This window comes from Mytilus galloprovincialis, chromosome 3 (genome assembly GCF_965363235.1).
Source record: "Mytilus galloprovincialis chromosome 3, xbMytGall1.hap1.1, whole genome shotgun sequence".
In the NCBI taxonomy this organism is placed as follows: Eukaryota; Metazoa; Mollusca; class Bivalvia; order Mytilida; family Mytilidae; genus Mytilus; species Mytilus galloprovincialis.
The window spans coordinates 26,962,572-26,976,032 of NC_134840.1; the positions used below are offsets into that span (position 1 = coordinate 26,962,572).

At 30.7% G+C, this 13,461-nt stretch overlaps 1 protein-coding gene across 1 annotated transcript in view; it reads left to right on the forward strand.

Moving 5' to 3' along the window:
- Nucleotides 1-9,745, forward strand: part of LOC143067580 (N-acetylated-alpha-linked acidic dipeptidase 2-like) — a 35,390-nt gene extending 25,645 nt beyond the window's left edge. The window contains exons 6-12 of the mRNA XM_076240928.1: nucleotides 139-231; nucleotides 2,665-2,849; nucleotides 3,423-3,560; nucleotides 5,006-5,149; nucleotides 5,424-5,613; nucleotides 6,639-6,798; nucleotides 8,167-9,745. Coding sequence (XP_076097043.1) covers nucleotides 139-231; nucleotides 2,665-2,849; nucleotides 3,423-3,560; nucleotides 5,006-5,149; nucleotides 5,424-5,613; nucleotides 6,639-6,798; nucleotides 8,167-8,335 — 1,079 coding nt within the window. The 3' untranslated portion in view covers nucleotides 8,336-9,745. The remainder of the gene's footprint in view (nucleotides 1-138; nucleotides 232-2,664; nucleotides 2,850-3,422; nucleotides 3,561-5,005; nucleotides 5,150-5,423; nucleotides 5,614-6,638; nucleotides 6,799-8,166) is intronic.
- The last annotated feature ends 3,716 nt before the right edge of the window (nucleotides 9,746-13,461 follow it).

Sequence of the window (13,461 nt, forward strand, 5' to 3'; positions counted from 1 at the left end):
ATTTTTTCGCAAATGGCGAAAATGGCGACCACCAGCGGAAACCCTGTATGTAAGTCTGAATAGGAATTTTATCCTTATCTTTTGCTAGGAAGCAATGTCTCAAGTGTTATGAATTGAGATATAACTGTATCTTTTCAGGAAATATATCTGTAAGATTAGTGTCAAATTATATACAGATTACGCAGAGTGTCAAGAATGTGGTTGGCAGTATAACAGGAGATTTAGAAAGAGGTATATATCAAATTGTTAGATATTTATAAAAGGATAAACATCAATTAGATAGCAACCAAATGACCAAATTTAACCAAAAGATAATAACCAAAATACATCCAGTTTGCAGCATACAGCAGGCCATTCATTAAGAGGCGGTACCCGGTACTTTTACCCTCCTATGCTACTGATAAGTACCGCCTGAATTCAGGAATTTTTATATAAGATGTTCATTGAATACATTGAAAAGTACCACCTACAAATAGGAATGTACCGGTCAACACGAAAGATAATGAAACCCCTGGCATACAGTCTTGTAACAAGATGCAGGTTTCTATACAATTTGCCAAGCTTTTAATTAGGGCCCCGCCGACGGCGGGTTGCCCTATAGTGATCAGTCTGTCCGTCCGTCCGTCCGTCTGTCGTACCGTCCGTCTGTCCGTCCGTCCGTCCGTCCGTCCGTCCGTCCGTAACACTTTCGTGTCCGCTCCATATCTAGAGAACCGTTATGATTTCATACTTAATACTTAACATGATTATTAACCAACACCAGAGGGTGTGTCATGTTGTATGTACAACTTCCTAGGTCAAAGGTCAAGGTCAAAAACTTTGGTTTCAGTTGACAACCCCGTGTCCTGTGGTGAAGATCGTGTCCGCTCCATATCTAGATAACCATTATGATTTCAAAGTTTATACTTGACATCCATTTTAACAACCACCAGAGGGTGTGTCATGATGTATGTACAACTTCCTAGGTCAAAGGTCAAGGTCAAAAACTTTGTTTTCGAGTTGACAATCCTGTGTCCTGTGGTGAAGATCGTGTCTGCTCCATATCTAGATAATCGTTATGATTTCAAAGTATATACTTGTCATACATTTTAACCACCACCAGAGGGCGTGTCATGATGTATGTACAACTTCCTAGGTCAAAGGTCAACGTCAAAAAAACTTTGGTTTCAGTTGACAACCCTGTGTCCTGTGGTGAAGATTGTGTCCGCTCTATATCTTGAGAACCGTTATGATTTCAAATATTATACTTGACATCCATTTTAACCAACACCAGAGGGTGTGTCATGATGTATGTACCACTTCCTAGGTCAAAGGTCTGTCTGTCTGTTGGTCTGTCCATCGCTAACAAATTTGATCCACATTATATTTTGAGAGGACAGCTGTTATTATTTCATACTTTATACCTGACAAACATTTTCAACTTAACATATATATTAACCAACACAAGAGAATGTGTCATAATGTATGCATCCTAGGTCTAAGATCAGTCTGTCGGTCTGTCCATCCGTTCGTTGTTCTTAACAAATTGTGTCCGCTCTACCTCTCGAGAACCATTAATATTTCATACTTTATACTTGGTGGGTCATAATATATTGAAGGCATAACTCTAAAAATATGTGACAAATATCAATTGGGCAGCACCTTTAAACATATTGTTCAAACATCAATCCATATATCCAGAAGTCACCTTAGAGTAATAAACAATGAGTTCACATCATGCAGTCATATCACTATTATACTATGAAAGTAAGATGAGAATATTTATCAGTTTTAACTTAAAATCTTAGATCAAAATCACACATGAGACTATGTAATAACTTCAAATAATGCTTCATATCAGATTATCCATACAACTTATTTACCCCACGTTATTGACAGCGGGGCCCACAGAGATGGCTCCCATCTCAATGATATCTAGTTTTTCCAGAATCTATAAAAACTAGGAATGAACAGAAACAATAAAAAATACCATAACACTCATATTTTCTTATTTGTACATGTATAACTAAATTTTGTTTCATAACCAAGTATTTTACACAATGTCACAAATGTTGTGGAATGTGTTTTTATGCCTCACCTACGATAGTAGAGGGGCATTATGTTTTTTGGTCTGTGCGCCCGCCTGTCTGTCCGTCCATGTGTCTTCCGTTCGTCCGTCTGTCCCGCTTCAGGTAAAAGTTTTTGGTCGAGGTAGTTTTTGATGAAGTTGAAGTCACATCAACTTGAAACTTAGTTCACATGTTCCCTATGATGTGATCTTTCTAATTTTAATGCCAAATTAGATTTTTTACCCATTTTCATGGTCCATTGAACATGGAAAATGATAGTGCGAGTGGGGCATCCGTGTACTTTGGACACATTCTTGTTTGAATTTGTTACAACAAAACTTAGTTGCTATCATCATGATAAATACATGCAAGCGATTTCTCAATGGAAACATCAGTTAAATGGAAATGTTTTAGATTTATTCAATCAGAAATAACCATAAAAAACTTTCCTTGAAACAATTTCAAACAAAACTTGAGCAGACTGATCCCATTGTCTATCAGTGAATTAAATATTTGAGACATTGACAAGTAATAGTTAATGCTATTTAATTTATTTTTTATAAATTTCTTTATCGATGAAAACATTTTTTTCATTCATAACATTTATGTATTACAGATAGATTTATCCTGATTGGAGCCTCTAGATCACATCTACAAGTAGGTACCAGCTACCTGTTAGAGCTAGCCAGAAGTTTTAAAGACATGCAGAGAGGAAATGGATGGACTCCATGGAGAAGTGTTAAATTTTGTTCCTGGGACCATGATGGCATCTCAGATTTAGGTTTTAGTCAGTACCTAAAGGTAAAGAGACCAGTTTATATCAGCAGTCAATACAGAATGTAAAGTTGGTGAGATTATTGGGGTAACCTGGTGTCCATAAGGGCTTCTGCCACAACACCCATTTCCCTGAAACTAAAATTATATAACATATAGATATTATAAGATGTGGTATGAGTGCCAATGAGACAACTCTTCATCCAAGTCACAATTATATGTTTATATGTTTACCAAACGTAAAAATGTCACAATGTACAATTTTTAACATGATTGAAGAATGCTTCTAGTTACTAGAAGTTGATGAGATAATTGAGGTATACAGGTGTCCAATAGGGTTTCTGCAACAGCAGCCATCTTGAAACTAATGATAATACTTTATACATTTATAAACTTAAAATTGTGAGTACATAATACAACTTTCAACATAATTAAAGAATGTTTCTAATTACTAGAATCATAGGTAACTCTAAAACTTTACACCTAACATACTGACATATCAATAAAAAGTATTATATACAATTAAATATTTGAAATGCCTGCATATTCAAAATGTAATGACAGTATTCAATCATAAAGACACTTTCATATTCTCTATAGATGCAGACTATGTCCACTCAATCCTCAGCTGTAGCATACATTGACCTTGACCTTGGACAGATCAATAATGGATCCCATTGGTTACACCTAGCAGGAAGTTCAATGTTCTCTGACCTTGTCAGCAGTGTGGTAAAGGAGGTAAGGAAGCAAGGATAGAAACATGGTCACACATAAAATACTGGTAAATCAGATGTATGTGTGACAAATTCTCCATTTTCATGTGGAATGTGCTTGGATACATAGAAAAGAAATTTAACATAGTAAATTAAAAAGTTCTTGCAAAGTAAGCATATTCCTAGTATATGCATGTACTATGTGTTGACACTAGAACATAAAATGGCACAATGACAAATACAAGACATAACAAAATGTGTGATGAAGTGCTTTTGAAATAACAAATCTAACTCATAGCCTCCTTGATTTCTAGGACGTTAAACAACCAACAATCAATCAATCCTTGATTCAGTGTTCTCCCCAGGCCGTTTTAGGGTCTCGGCACCGTGACGCTATATTTTATTCCTGTGATGCTATAATAATTTCCGTGACGCTATAATTATTTGGAGGATGCTATTTTTCTTGTATCTATCGTAAAACCATGTCCGATATTTTGAACTTTTATCTAATTACTGCTTGTGATCATGAAAATTATATCACCTTTAACTGTAATCCCTTTAAGTCGGAACGGATCGGAACCGGGCCAGATAAGTCAAAATCCGCATTTTACAATCATAACTACAGATGCACAAATTAAATAGCACAGAAGAGTAAGACAGAAAAAAAGAATTGCTAGATCTTCTTACTAAATGTATTTTAAAATGCATTATTAATATACTGATTAAAGGAGCTTAACTTTTGTTAAAAATATATATCATTTTGATATAAAGAAACAACTGGAACTAATTCATTGAGTACCATGAAACAATGAATTTCATAGACATGACAAAGAAAAAATTGGAAAATTATTGCTATATGATACTTTCTCTTCCCATTTTATATAAAAGATAAATTGAAACAACTGTTATCATGGGTGTAGTTTAATTATATTCTCAGTTATGAATTGAACAGTATAAACATATAACATAAAGAAAAAAGAGCATTGCTGTGACACGACACATGACATTGGAAAACATAGTTTGTTTGTTTTTTACGCCAAATGTGATGCTACCCAAAATTTCTGGGAAGAACACTGCTTGATTTCTAAATTAATTTCTATAATTTCAAGCATTCATAGCTGTTTGGCTTTAAGTTCAAATGAAGAAGCATTCCTTTTAAATCAAAACCATACTTTACTTCAGTGGGCAGAAAATTCAACTTACCTTTTATTGCATATTAGAGAGCACTGGTTCTTGGAAGTGTGACAGTACTGAAACATATACTCTTGGTCTGAGTAACAGGGGAAATGTGCTATCCTATTTAAAGGAGTAAGTTTGGTAAAGGTCATATTTGACCACAAATATTAAGTCCATTGTTTGAAGATAAAAATGTTTCAAGTGGATGATTAAAAGACACATAAGCAAGTGAAATAGAAGGTTTTTATCTAGAACAGTCAGATTGTTGTACAATTTTTTTATTTTTCGTTACAGGTTCCAGATCCAAATAATGATAATTTAGTATTAGAGAACACATGGGATCGTTTGTTACACAGTATGAAAACAGAGACAAGGATCCAGCAGTTTGGGGTACCAGTCTTTCATGCTTCTGTATCACAGACAAATAACCTAACTCAGGTAACTATCTTAAATGTTTAGAAAGATAATGAGTTACAGTAGAAAATTTAGCCATAGCTTTTATCTCCCATGCAATAAGATTTACTGAAAACTGAAATTTATGACTATGAGATGAATAGTTTTAGATATTGTCATAAAGGTCGAATATCATTAGTTTTAAAAAGGAATTACATTTTGTTTTAGTATTACTTTAACTTTTCCAAATTAATTACTAGATATTATATCCACGAGCAGTAATATTGTATGCATTTTAATATATTTTTTATTTCCACAGACATCAGACGATGATCATCATCACATGTACAGTTTAGCAGCAGCAAGAGTTGCTTGCCTTGTAACACTTAGACTTTTGGATGAGGAACTTCTTCCATTCAATATAACCTTCTTTACTAGTAAAGTGTATAATGCTATAATAAACACTGTGATGTTGATTAGAGAAAGCAGTTCAAAACATTTAAGTACAGGTGAATATTGTACTTTAATTACATATTAGTAAAAGTCTCTGTTTGAATCAATTAATTTTGAATGATGTCTAAAGAGCCCTAATTTTTTTTTAGTTTTGCTATGGAACACAGTCATTACAGTAAGCTTTTTAATTTTAGCATATTTCTTTTTTTAACCTAAAAAAAAAATTCACAAAAAACCAAACAAATTCAGTGAATCGCTCATTACATTATTTTTAAAATGTAATTCTGTGGATAGAATTTTGAGAAATTTTTAATTTAAAATGAAATTTTTCAGTCAATTCTTTAAAATTTTATAGATCTTTTTGAGTGATTATTCTTTTGCAATAATAAACACTTTATGTATAATATTTTGTATGCCCATCGTAGCTGGTATGTATTATTGTTAATCATTCTTTGTTTGTCAGTTCACATGTCAAACAAAAATACAAAAATGGTTTGTTTAAAAACATGAAAATTGCATGAAATATTTGAAATGGTGGAAAAAAGACTCCTTTATAATTTTAATTTTGAAGAAATGGTTTACTTTTTGTTTTAGAGTTATGGAACTTTTAACGTCAGATTTATACAATTTTCACATATCATACACTATAAAGTATGCTGTGCTTGTTGGTATTAATAAAAGGAAGCTTCTTTTTTATTTTCATAATTTTCTGATGTGGTTTTCTATAGTTACAGAATGTTAATTGTCAGATTTAAGATAATAAAAAAAGCTGTATATTTGAATTTGCTCAGATTGATTTACTTGAAACCTTGGCCAACTGTTGCAATGAGAAAGTAAACTTTCTTTGAAAATTTCTTATCGACTTGTCTTTCAAGAGTTATAAGACTCAATCCTTCAAATTTCTGGTAATTTTTTACGTTATGTTCTTGTTCTAGTACAGTGGCTGATCCAGAACTTTTATAAGTTTATTTTAATACTGAGTTGCCCTCTAATTGATGGCTATGCTGGTTTTCTTGTGTGTGCATAGTATAAAACTAATCAAATAAACTAAATTCCAATTAATGATAATAAACCTTTTCAGATATTATAGTAGAAAAGGTGACTGAATTGAAGAATGCAGGAAAGACATTTACCGAATACATTCCACAACTTTTAAAATCCAAGGATGGTTTAGCAGTGAGAAGAATTAATGATGCAATAATGAAATTACAGAGAATTTTATTAATGCCAAATAAATACAGGTAATTAATCCAATAATATTGAAGAACTCACATTTTGATAGATGATTAATTAAGTGCATATATTGAAATTGGTTTCCAGTTGAAGAATTAACCATAGATTGTGAAGCCATTGTAGTTTTATTACCCACATTATCAACCTTCTTTAAGAATATTGAACTGATATTTGGTTATAATTTTTGGTTATAATTTTATGAATAGCTTTTCTAGATTTTATACCAGTTTATTTTAGTTGCCTTTTTTTTCTTTTTAGTTACAGTGATTTTGTAGAATGATTAGTTTTGGGTCATATATGACTCTGGTTTCTTTAAATCATAATTTGTAATCAATACACAACACTTCCTAGGACATGACAAATAAACCTACTAAGAAAGATAACTCTATTTCTAAGATCAGATTTGGTCCTCAAATGCTCTTCAACTTTGAACTTTATTTGGCCCTTTTAACTTTTTAGGAATTGAGCATCACTGATAAGTCTTTTGTAGACGAAACGCATGTCTGGGGTAAATACAAAATTTAATCCTGGCATCTATGATATGATGAGTTTACTGATTCATATATACTCATGAGAATTAAATTGAACTAATTCACTTTCTTAAAAGTCTTAGTTATTTGGTACAGTGATAAAAATGGTAAAAAAAACTTACATGAAAGAGAAATGTAAAGAAAAACCTGACCTTACTATAAAGGTTTTTTTCCATAAATCTAAAAGTATTTTTCTGTATTGAAAACTATAGGTCAGACAACACATTCTCTGTATATGAAAATAGAAAGAGTATAAAATACCAAAGTTCATAGAAAATCGAAGTATTTTCATACTATTAAGTCTTTCACAGTCATTCACTGTTTATTTTAAGGATTATTTTGAATAAATGAATTCAGTCTGTTCAAAGGGACATCAAAGAACAAATAGTTTTCTGCTCTGTATTCTTACAACCATGGGGATAATGTGACTCAGTATGAAAATGAATAAAAGGAGATGTGAGGTAAATGTCAAAGCACAGCAGCCAAATGAAACAAGAAATAACTAATACATCCAGAAAATATCTCAATTAATTTTGATGAATATTAAACTTAAAAATCTAAAGCCAGTAGGTAAATAAAATGAAACAATAGTAAGATAAGAGCAAAAACCATATTATATTGTTTTCATTAATTAATTTTTTCCTATGAAGATATTTTCAGAAAAAAGATAGTTCATAAACAGATTTGCACAGTCAAATTATAAGCATGAAACATAGCTTGTATCATTCATTGTTACCTCTCACATATAAAGAAGCTAGCACATTGCTTGAATGCACAGTAAGTATTGGGTAGTTGATGAAATACGTTTAAAATTAAAACTTAAAATGTTGTTTTGTTTCTTTACAGATCTCATTACTCTATTTTAAAAGACAGTAATACAGAGGGACTTCCATCTTCCATTAAAAACTTGTTACCATTAGCAACTGTAACTAATGACTACAGCCAAATACAGTGTTTATTAAAAAGCATTGGACTTATTTTACATGAAGCCATATTTTGTTTGCAAAGTATTTGATGTATGTTTCAATATTGTGATTTTAATTGTATGAATGGTGATCAAAGAATGCATGAGTTGTACAATGTTTTCTTTCCAGTTTTTGTATGCATTAATCTGCATATTGATATATACTTGAATTTCTGAGAACTGTAATAGAGGACTATTGGAATGACTTCTTTGGATTCGTAGATGTGAATTTTTTTAAGAAGAATAGTTGAATAATGTTCTTTTTATTTGCAATAAAAGACAGTTCACTAAAAGTTTTAAAACTTGTATTGGAATAAATGTAAATTGTAATAATTCATAAAACCAGTGTAACAGTTTCAAATGCTAGCAAATGATTTTGTTGAAATCTATAGACTTTTGTTTTATTTAATAACTCTTATACCAAGTTGTGCAATCATTTATAAATTTGATGCAGTCTTTATGGACAAAAATATATGAACAAATTGATTTTAAGAATTCCAACTTTAGTTACAAACTAAAAAAAAATAATTATAAACAAAAAACATGTAAATGTTTTTATTACCTGTTGATAAAAGATTTTGTTTCTTTAAAGTCTATAAATAAATTCCAATTCTTGCAATTGCAACTCTTACTTAGAACATACGGGAACACTACCAAAGCAGCTAGAATTACAGATTGTCACAAGGTATGTAATATGTTGTTTTTTTTTATTCAATTTTCATCAAATAAAAAGCTATTTATAAAAATACATTTCATGTAAATAAGGAAGAGAAAAACTATCTGCAATTTATACATTTTCAGTTTGATCCTACTTCCTTGATAGATTGTTAGATCAAGGATAGGAAGTTATACAGGAAAATATCAAGTAATAATGTCACATAACAATGCAACATCTTTACATCTTCATGTCAGTCCATGTCAATTTACCAATGAAAAGTATGCATCTTCATTGATTCAACCAAACAATTATAACAATGCTTTAAACTCTCCAAAACAGTTTTGGCAGCTATTTCATGTAGTCTCTTATTCAAAACCACACCAAATCATGAAGTAATAATTTAGTTTTGGATGTAATGCGTCTTCTGATTGGCAGACGTTATTTTGTTATCAGCCCATAGACATAATTTAGTCATGTGACCGTGACGTCATCAACGGTTTTTCATGGTTTTCTACGGTTTAAAATGGAATTTAATTACAAGAAATGACTGTAATATTTTTTTCTGTCTATTCGAAATAACATAAAAACTGTGGTGCACACTGTTAAATAACCCGCTACATGCATTATTCAGTGTGCATCAAATTTTTTATGTTATTTCTTTATAGACAGAAAAAATGTTACAGTCATTCCTTAAATGACCAATGATTTATAAAAATAAAAATGGTTTTTTTTCACTTACTTCATCAGCTAGAATATCAGCTTGCCCCAAGGCTCAATATTCATGATGATTAAGTCACTATTAATTTTTTTTATTGTATTTGCTAGCTGCTGTGGTCATTTCATGTTGTCCTAGGTATAGCCCTTTATTTGAGTGTTCTATGGAATATTACATATTTTTTTGTTCCTCAAGAGTTTTGGACTGTAGAAATTAGTGTTTTACTATAAATTGTCAAGATGTATGTATGAATGTCTGTTGAACTCAAAGTATGTTTGAAAGAGAACTTAGACATGTGTGAAAAGGAAAGAATGAAAGAATGAATAAAATAATAAATTTTATATTCATGAAAGGCAGCAATGTTTTTATCATTTGTAAAGTTACAAAAATGTAGCCCAATTGTTTTGTCCATGCATCAAGGTAGAGGATTTTACGGAAAATTTAGAAATCCTAACAAGCCATGAATTCTTGAATTATTTTTGTCCTTGTAAATTATGTTATTGTATTATGGTCAATAAAAGTTTAAATCAATGATAGTTAATTTTAATACAAATGTGTAATGTGTGTTTCTTGATATACAAATTGTATGTTTTTCCACCAATTGGTTATGTTATAATAGATTTGATCAAACAATTGATTAAGATATTGTCTATTTTTTTCTAAAGTGAATATAATGTAGAATATGCCAATGAGATTTGTTAATAAGTTTGATTTATCTTGCCAATTATTTTAAGTTGAGATGATTCTTCATTGCTATTTTCATATGCCAAGTTATCTTTTATTTTGTGACTTGTATGATTTTTATTTTTCATCAGCATGTTTTTTTTTCATTCTTGTGAAATGCATAAATTGTCTGAAATGTAATATTCTGTGTAAGCTGATTATGAAATATTATTTGGGTTGAAGATAAAAATGGATATTAAACATAGTTTCTTTCATGTTGATTTGTATATGGTAGAATAATAACCATTGGTCTTAAAACTAATGACTTCTGACAGTGAGGTTGACTTACCAGCACCTTCAACTTATTTTTCAATAGACTATCTCATAGCATTTTTTGACATTTGATATATTTATCAAATATTGTATATTGAATTTAATTCTAAAGATAATTTTTTATTCACAAGGAAAGAGGTAAATTGAAAAATTGATACCAAAAAAATGAATATATTATTTATGAATGCTAGAATAAAAATATTGTTTTATTAATATTTTGAGTGGCTGTTCAACAACCTAAAACATTATTCTTTATTTATCTATATTTACTGTTTCTTAATCATTTGATCTCCGTATTTTCTCATTCATATAGGTCAGAAATCCATCCATAAGCAGCCATTAAAGCCACAAGTCCATAATAGGTTGTCACTTAAAAGCCACAAATCCCTTATAGGCAGCCTATAAAGCCACAAATCCATAATAGGTTGTCAATTAAGCCACAAATCCCTTATATGCAGCCTATAAAGCCACAAATCCATAATAGGTTGTCAATTAAGCCACAAGTTCATTAAAGGTAGCCATTAAAGCCACAAATTCATATAAGACTGTCACTTAATCCACAAATCCTTGTAGGCAGTTGCTAAAGCCACAAATCCATTATAGGCAGCCACTAAAGACACAAATCCATATAAGACTGTCACTTAAGCCATACATCCTTCTAGGCATCCACTAAAGACACAAATCCGTAATAGGCTGTCACTTAAGACACAAATTCATTTTAGACAGCCTATAAAGCCACAAATCCATAATGGGCAGCCATTTAAGCCACAAATCGTTGATCAGATTCACCCAAGCCACAAATTTATAGTAGGTAACCAACAAGGTCACAAATCCATCAGTCATTGCCATTTATTTAAAAGTTTTATTGAAGAGTGCAAGGAATGAAGGTCAAAGCAAATGTAGAAATTATTTTAAAAAGTTAGAATTCTCATCAACCATGCTCAACATTTTCAAATCTATTTGTCTGATGGAGTTTAATTGTTTCACATAACTCTACCATATTGATACCATTCTGTAATTTAGCACTTACTAGTACATTCACATTTCTTTCTTATATTATGTCTAAATGATGGTCTCACTCTATCTTAACAAGGATAGGAATATATACCTGTTTACACACTGTCCATTTTATTTGTTTTTTCCATTCATGATTATATTTACTGATCTCAAATGGAAACAAAGTTTGTTCTTCCCATATTATTAATTTGTTGTTTTTTTTGTCGTTTGTGCCAAAACCTACTGGGTTGTGCAATGAGATGTTGAACCTGAAGTAAACATTGTAAATTTTGTATATTATGTTAGTCACTATGTAGTTAAGGCAAAACCAGATATATTCAGGCTATATTATTTTTTTTAATGAGCAATTTTTTTTAAAAATTTATGCATCCATAAATTTGATTCATAGTTCAAAACATTATTGTCTTTCGGCTAACTAATTTTGTTTATTAAATTGATTTTTTGTTCTTATGTGATAAATCATGGAAGATAGTTAAAAACAAAAGGATAATTAATTATAGGAAAGGAATAGGTGTGATCTGTTTTGAAACTATTTCTATTATAGTCAAATATGTTTTTACAGTCTATCATCATATGAATCTATAAATGTGTCATATCATTATAAATTTTAATCTGAAATTTGTAAATAGAAAATAACATGAGCCCCAAAAATGTTTTAAAAAGTTAAATGGAACATATTGTAACATACAAACCATTCATTCATTCGACCATTTACACTTTGTACAAAAAGTGAAATCTTATGACACTGTTAAGAATGGTGAAGTAAGCGCCCTTTTGCTGTTATGGAGATTGTCTGATTTTGAATAACAGTGTTACCTGTGTTATCTGAAACATTGTGGGATCAGGAAATAATGTTGGATTAAGCAGTTTGTCAGAAAATTCAGGGTTTTTTCTGCAAGGATAGGCATATTTTGGCAATCATGAAAATGTGTCAATTAAAGCAGGATGTTGGAATACTCAGGTGTTGGATTATGCAGGTTGTACTGTATATGACATTGCTTATATAAAACAACTAAACAAATAGTGTTAAAGATTTAAAAAAAATACACGTTCACCATGTTCACTATACAGTCTAAAATTTGACAGTTATGATTGCACTGCTAAAGGTAGCTTATTTCATCAATTTAATGAAATGGTGATTTAGTAAATGAAAATGTCGTCCCCCAACATTCGATTCAATAAGGATTTTGTATTTATAGATTTAAAATTTCTTACAATTTTTTTCTTGGTGACATTGACAGGGCAGGATCACCTTTTTGGTAATTCTGTAATATAAAATTCAAAAGATAAAAGTAAACATTAATTCAAAACCATGTTTTAATTTAATTTGGACATATAAAGAAAGAATAGATAAATCTTTTTAATTCCTTTAATATAGTTATATTCATTTTTGATGACTGATTATTCACTCATTTGTGTTTTGTTGTCATTGACATTTTGTTTCTCTGTTAAGGGAAAATAAAATATATTTAGATGCATTCATGCCTTTATTATTGTGCATATGATATAAAAGTTTATTATTCAGTCAAGTTCAGACTGCTTTCAAAAGTGTTAAATGGTGAGATGCAGGGGAAACTTAATCTTCAATTATATGCTTTTCCAACGTGTAGTCAGCACTTTAGTGTTAGTTCAATAATGACGATTTTGACTTTTACTGTTCAGGAGTTATGGTTCTTGAAAGATTGAAAAATGGTGTTGCCAGTCATGTCCGTGCATTTACTCGTTAACTGTTCAACCAAAGCTTTTCAAATTTTAATATGTTGTTACTGATGACAAAATGGAGGTCAAGTT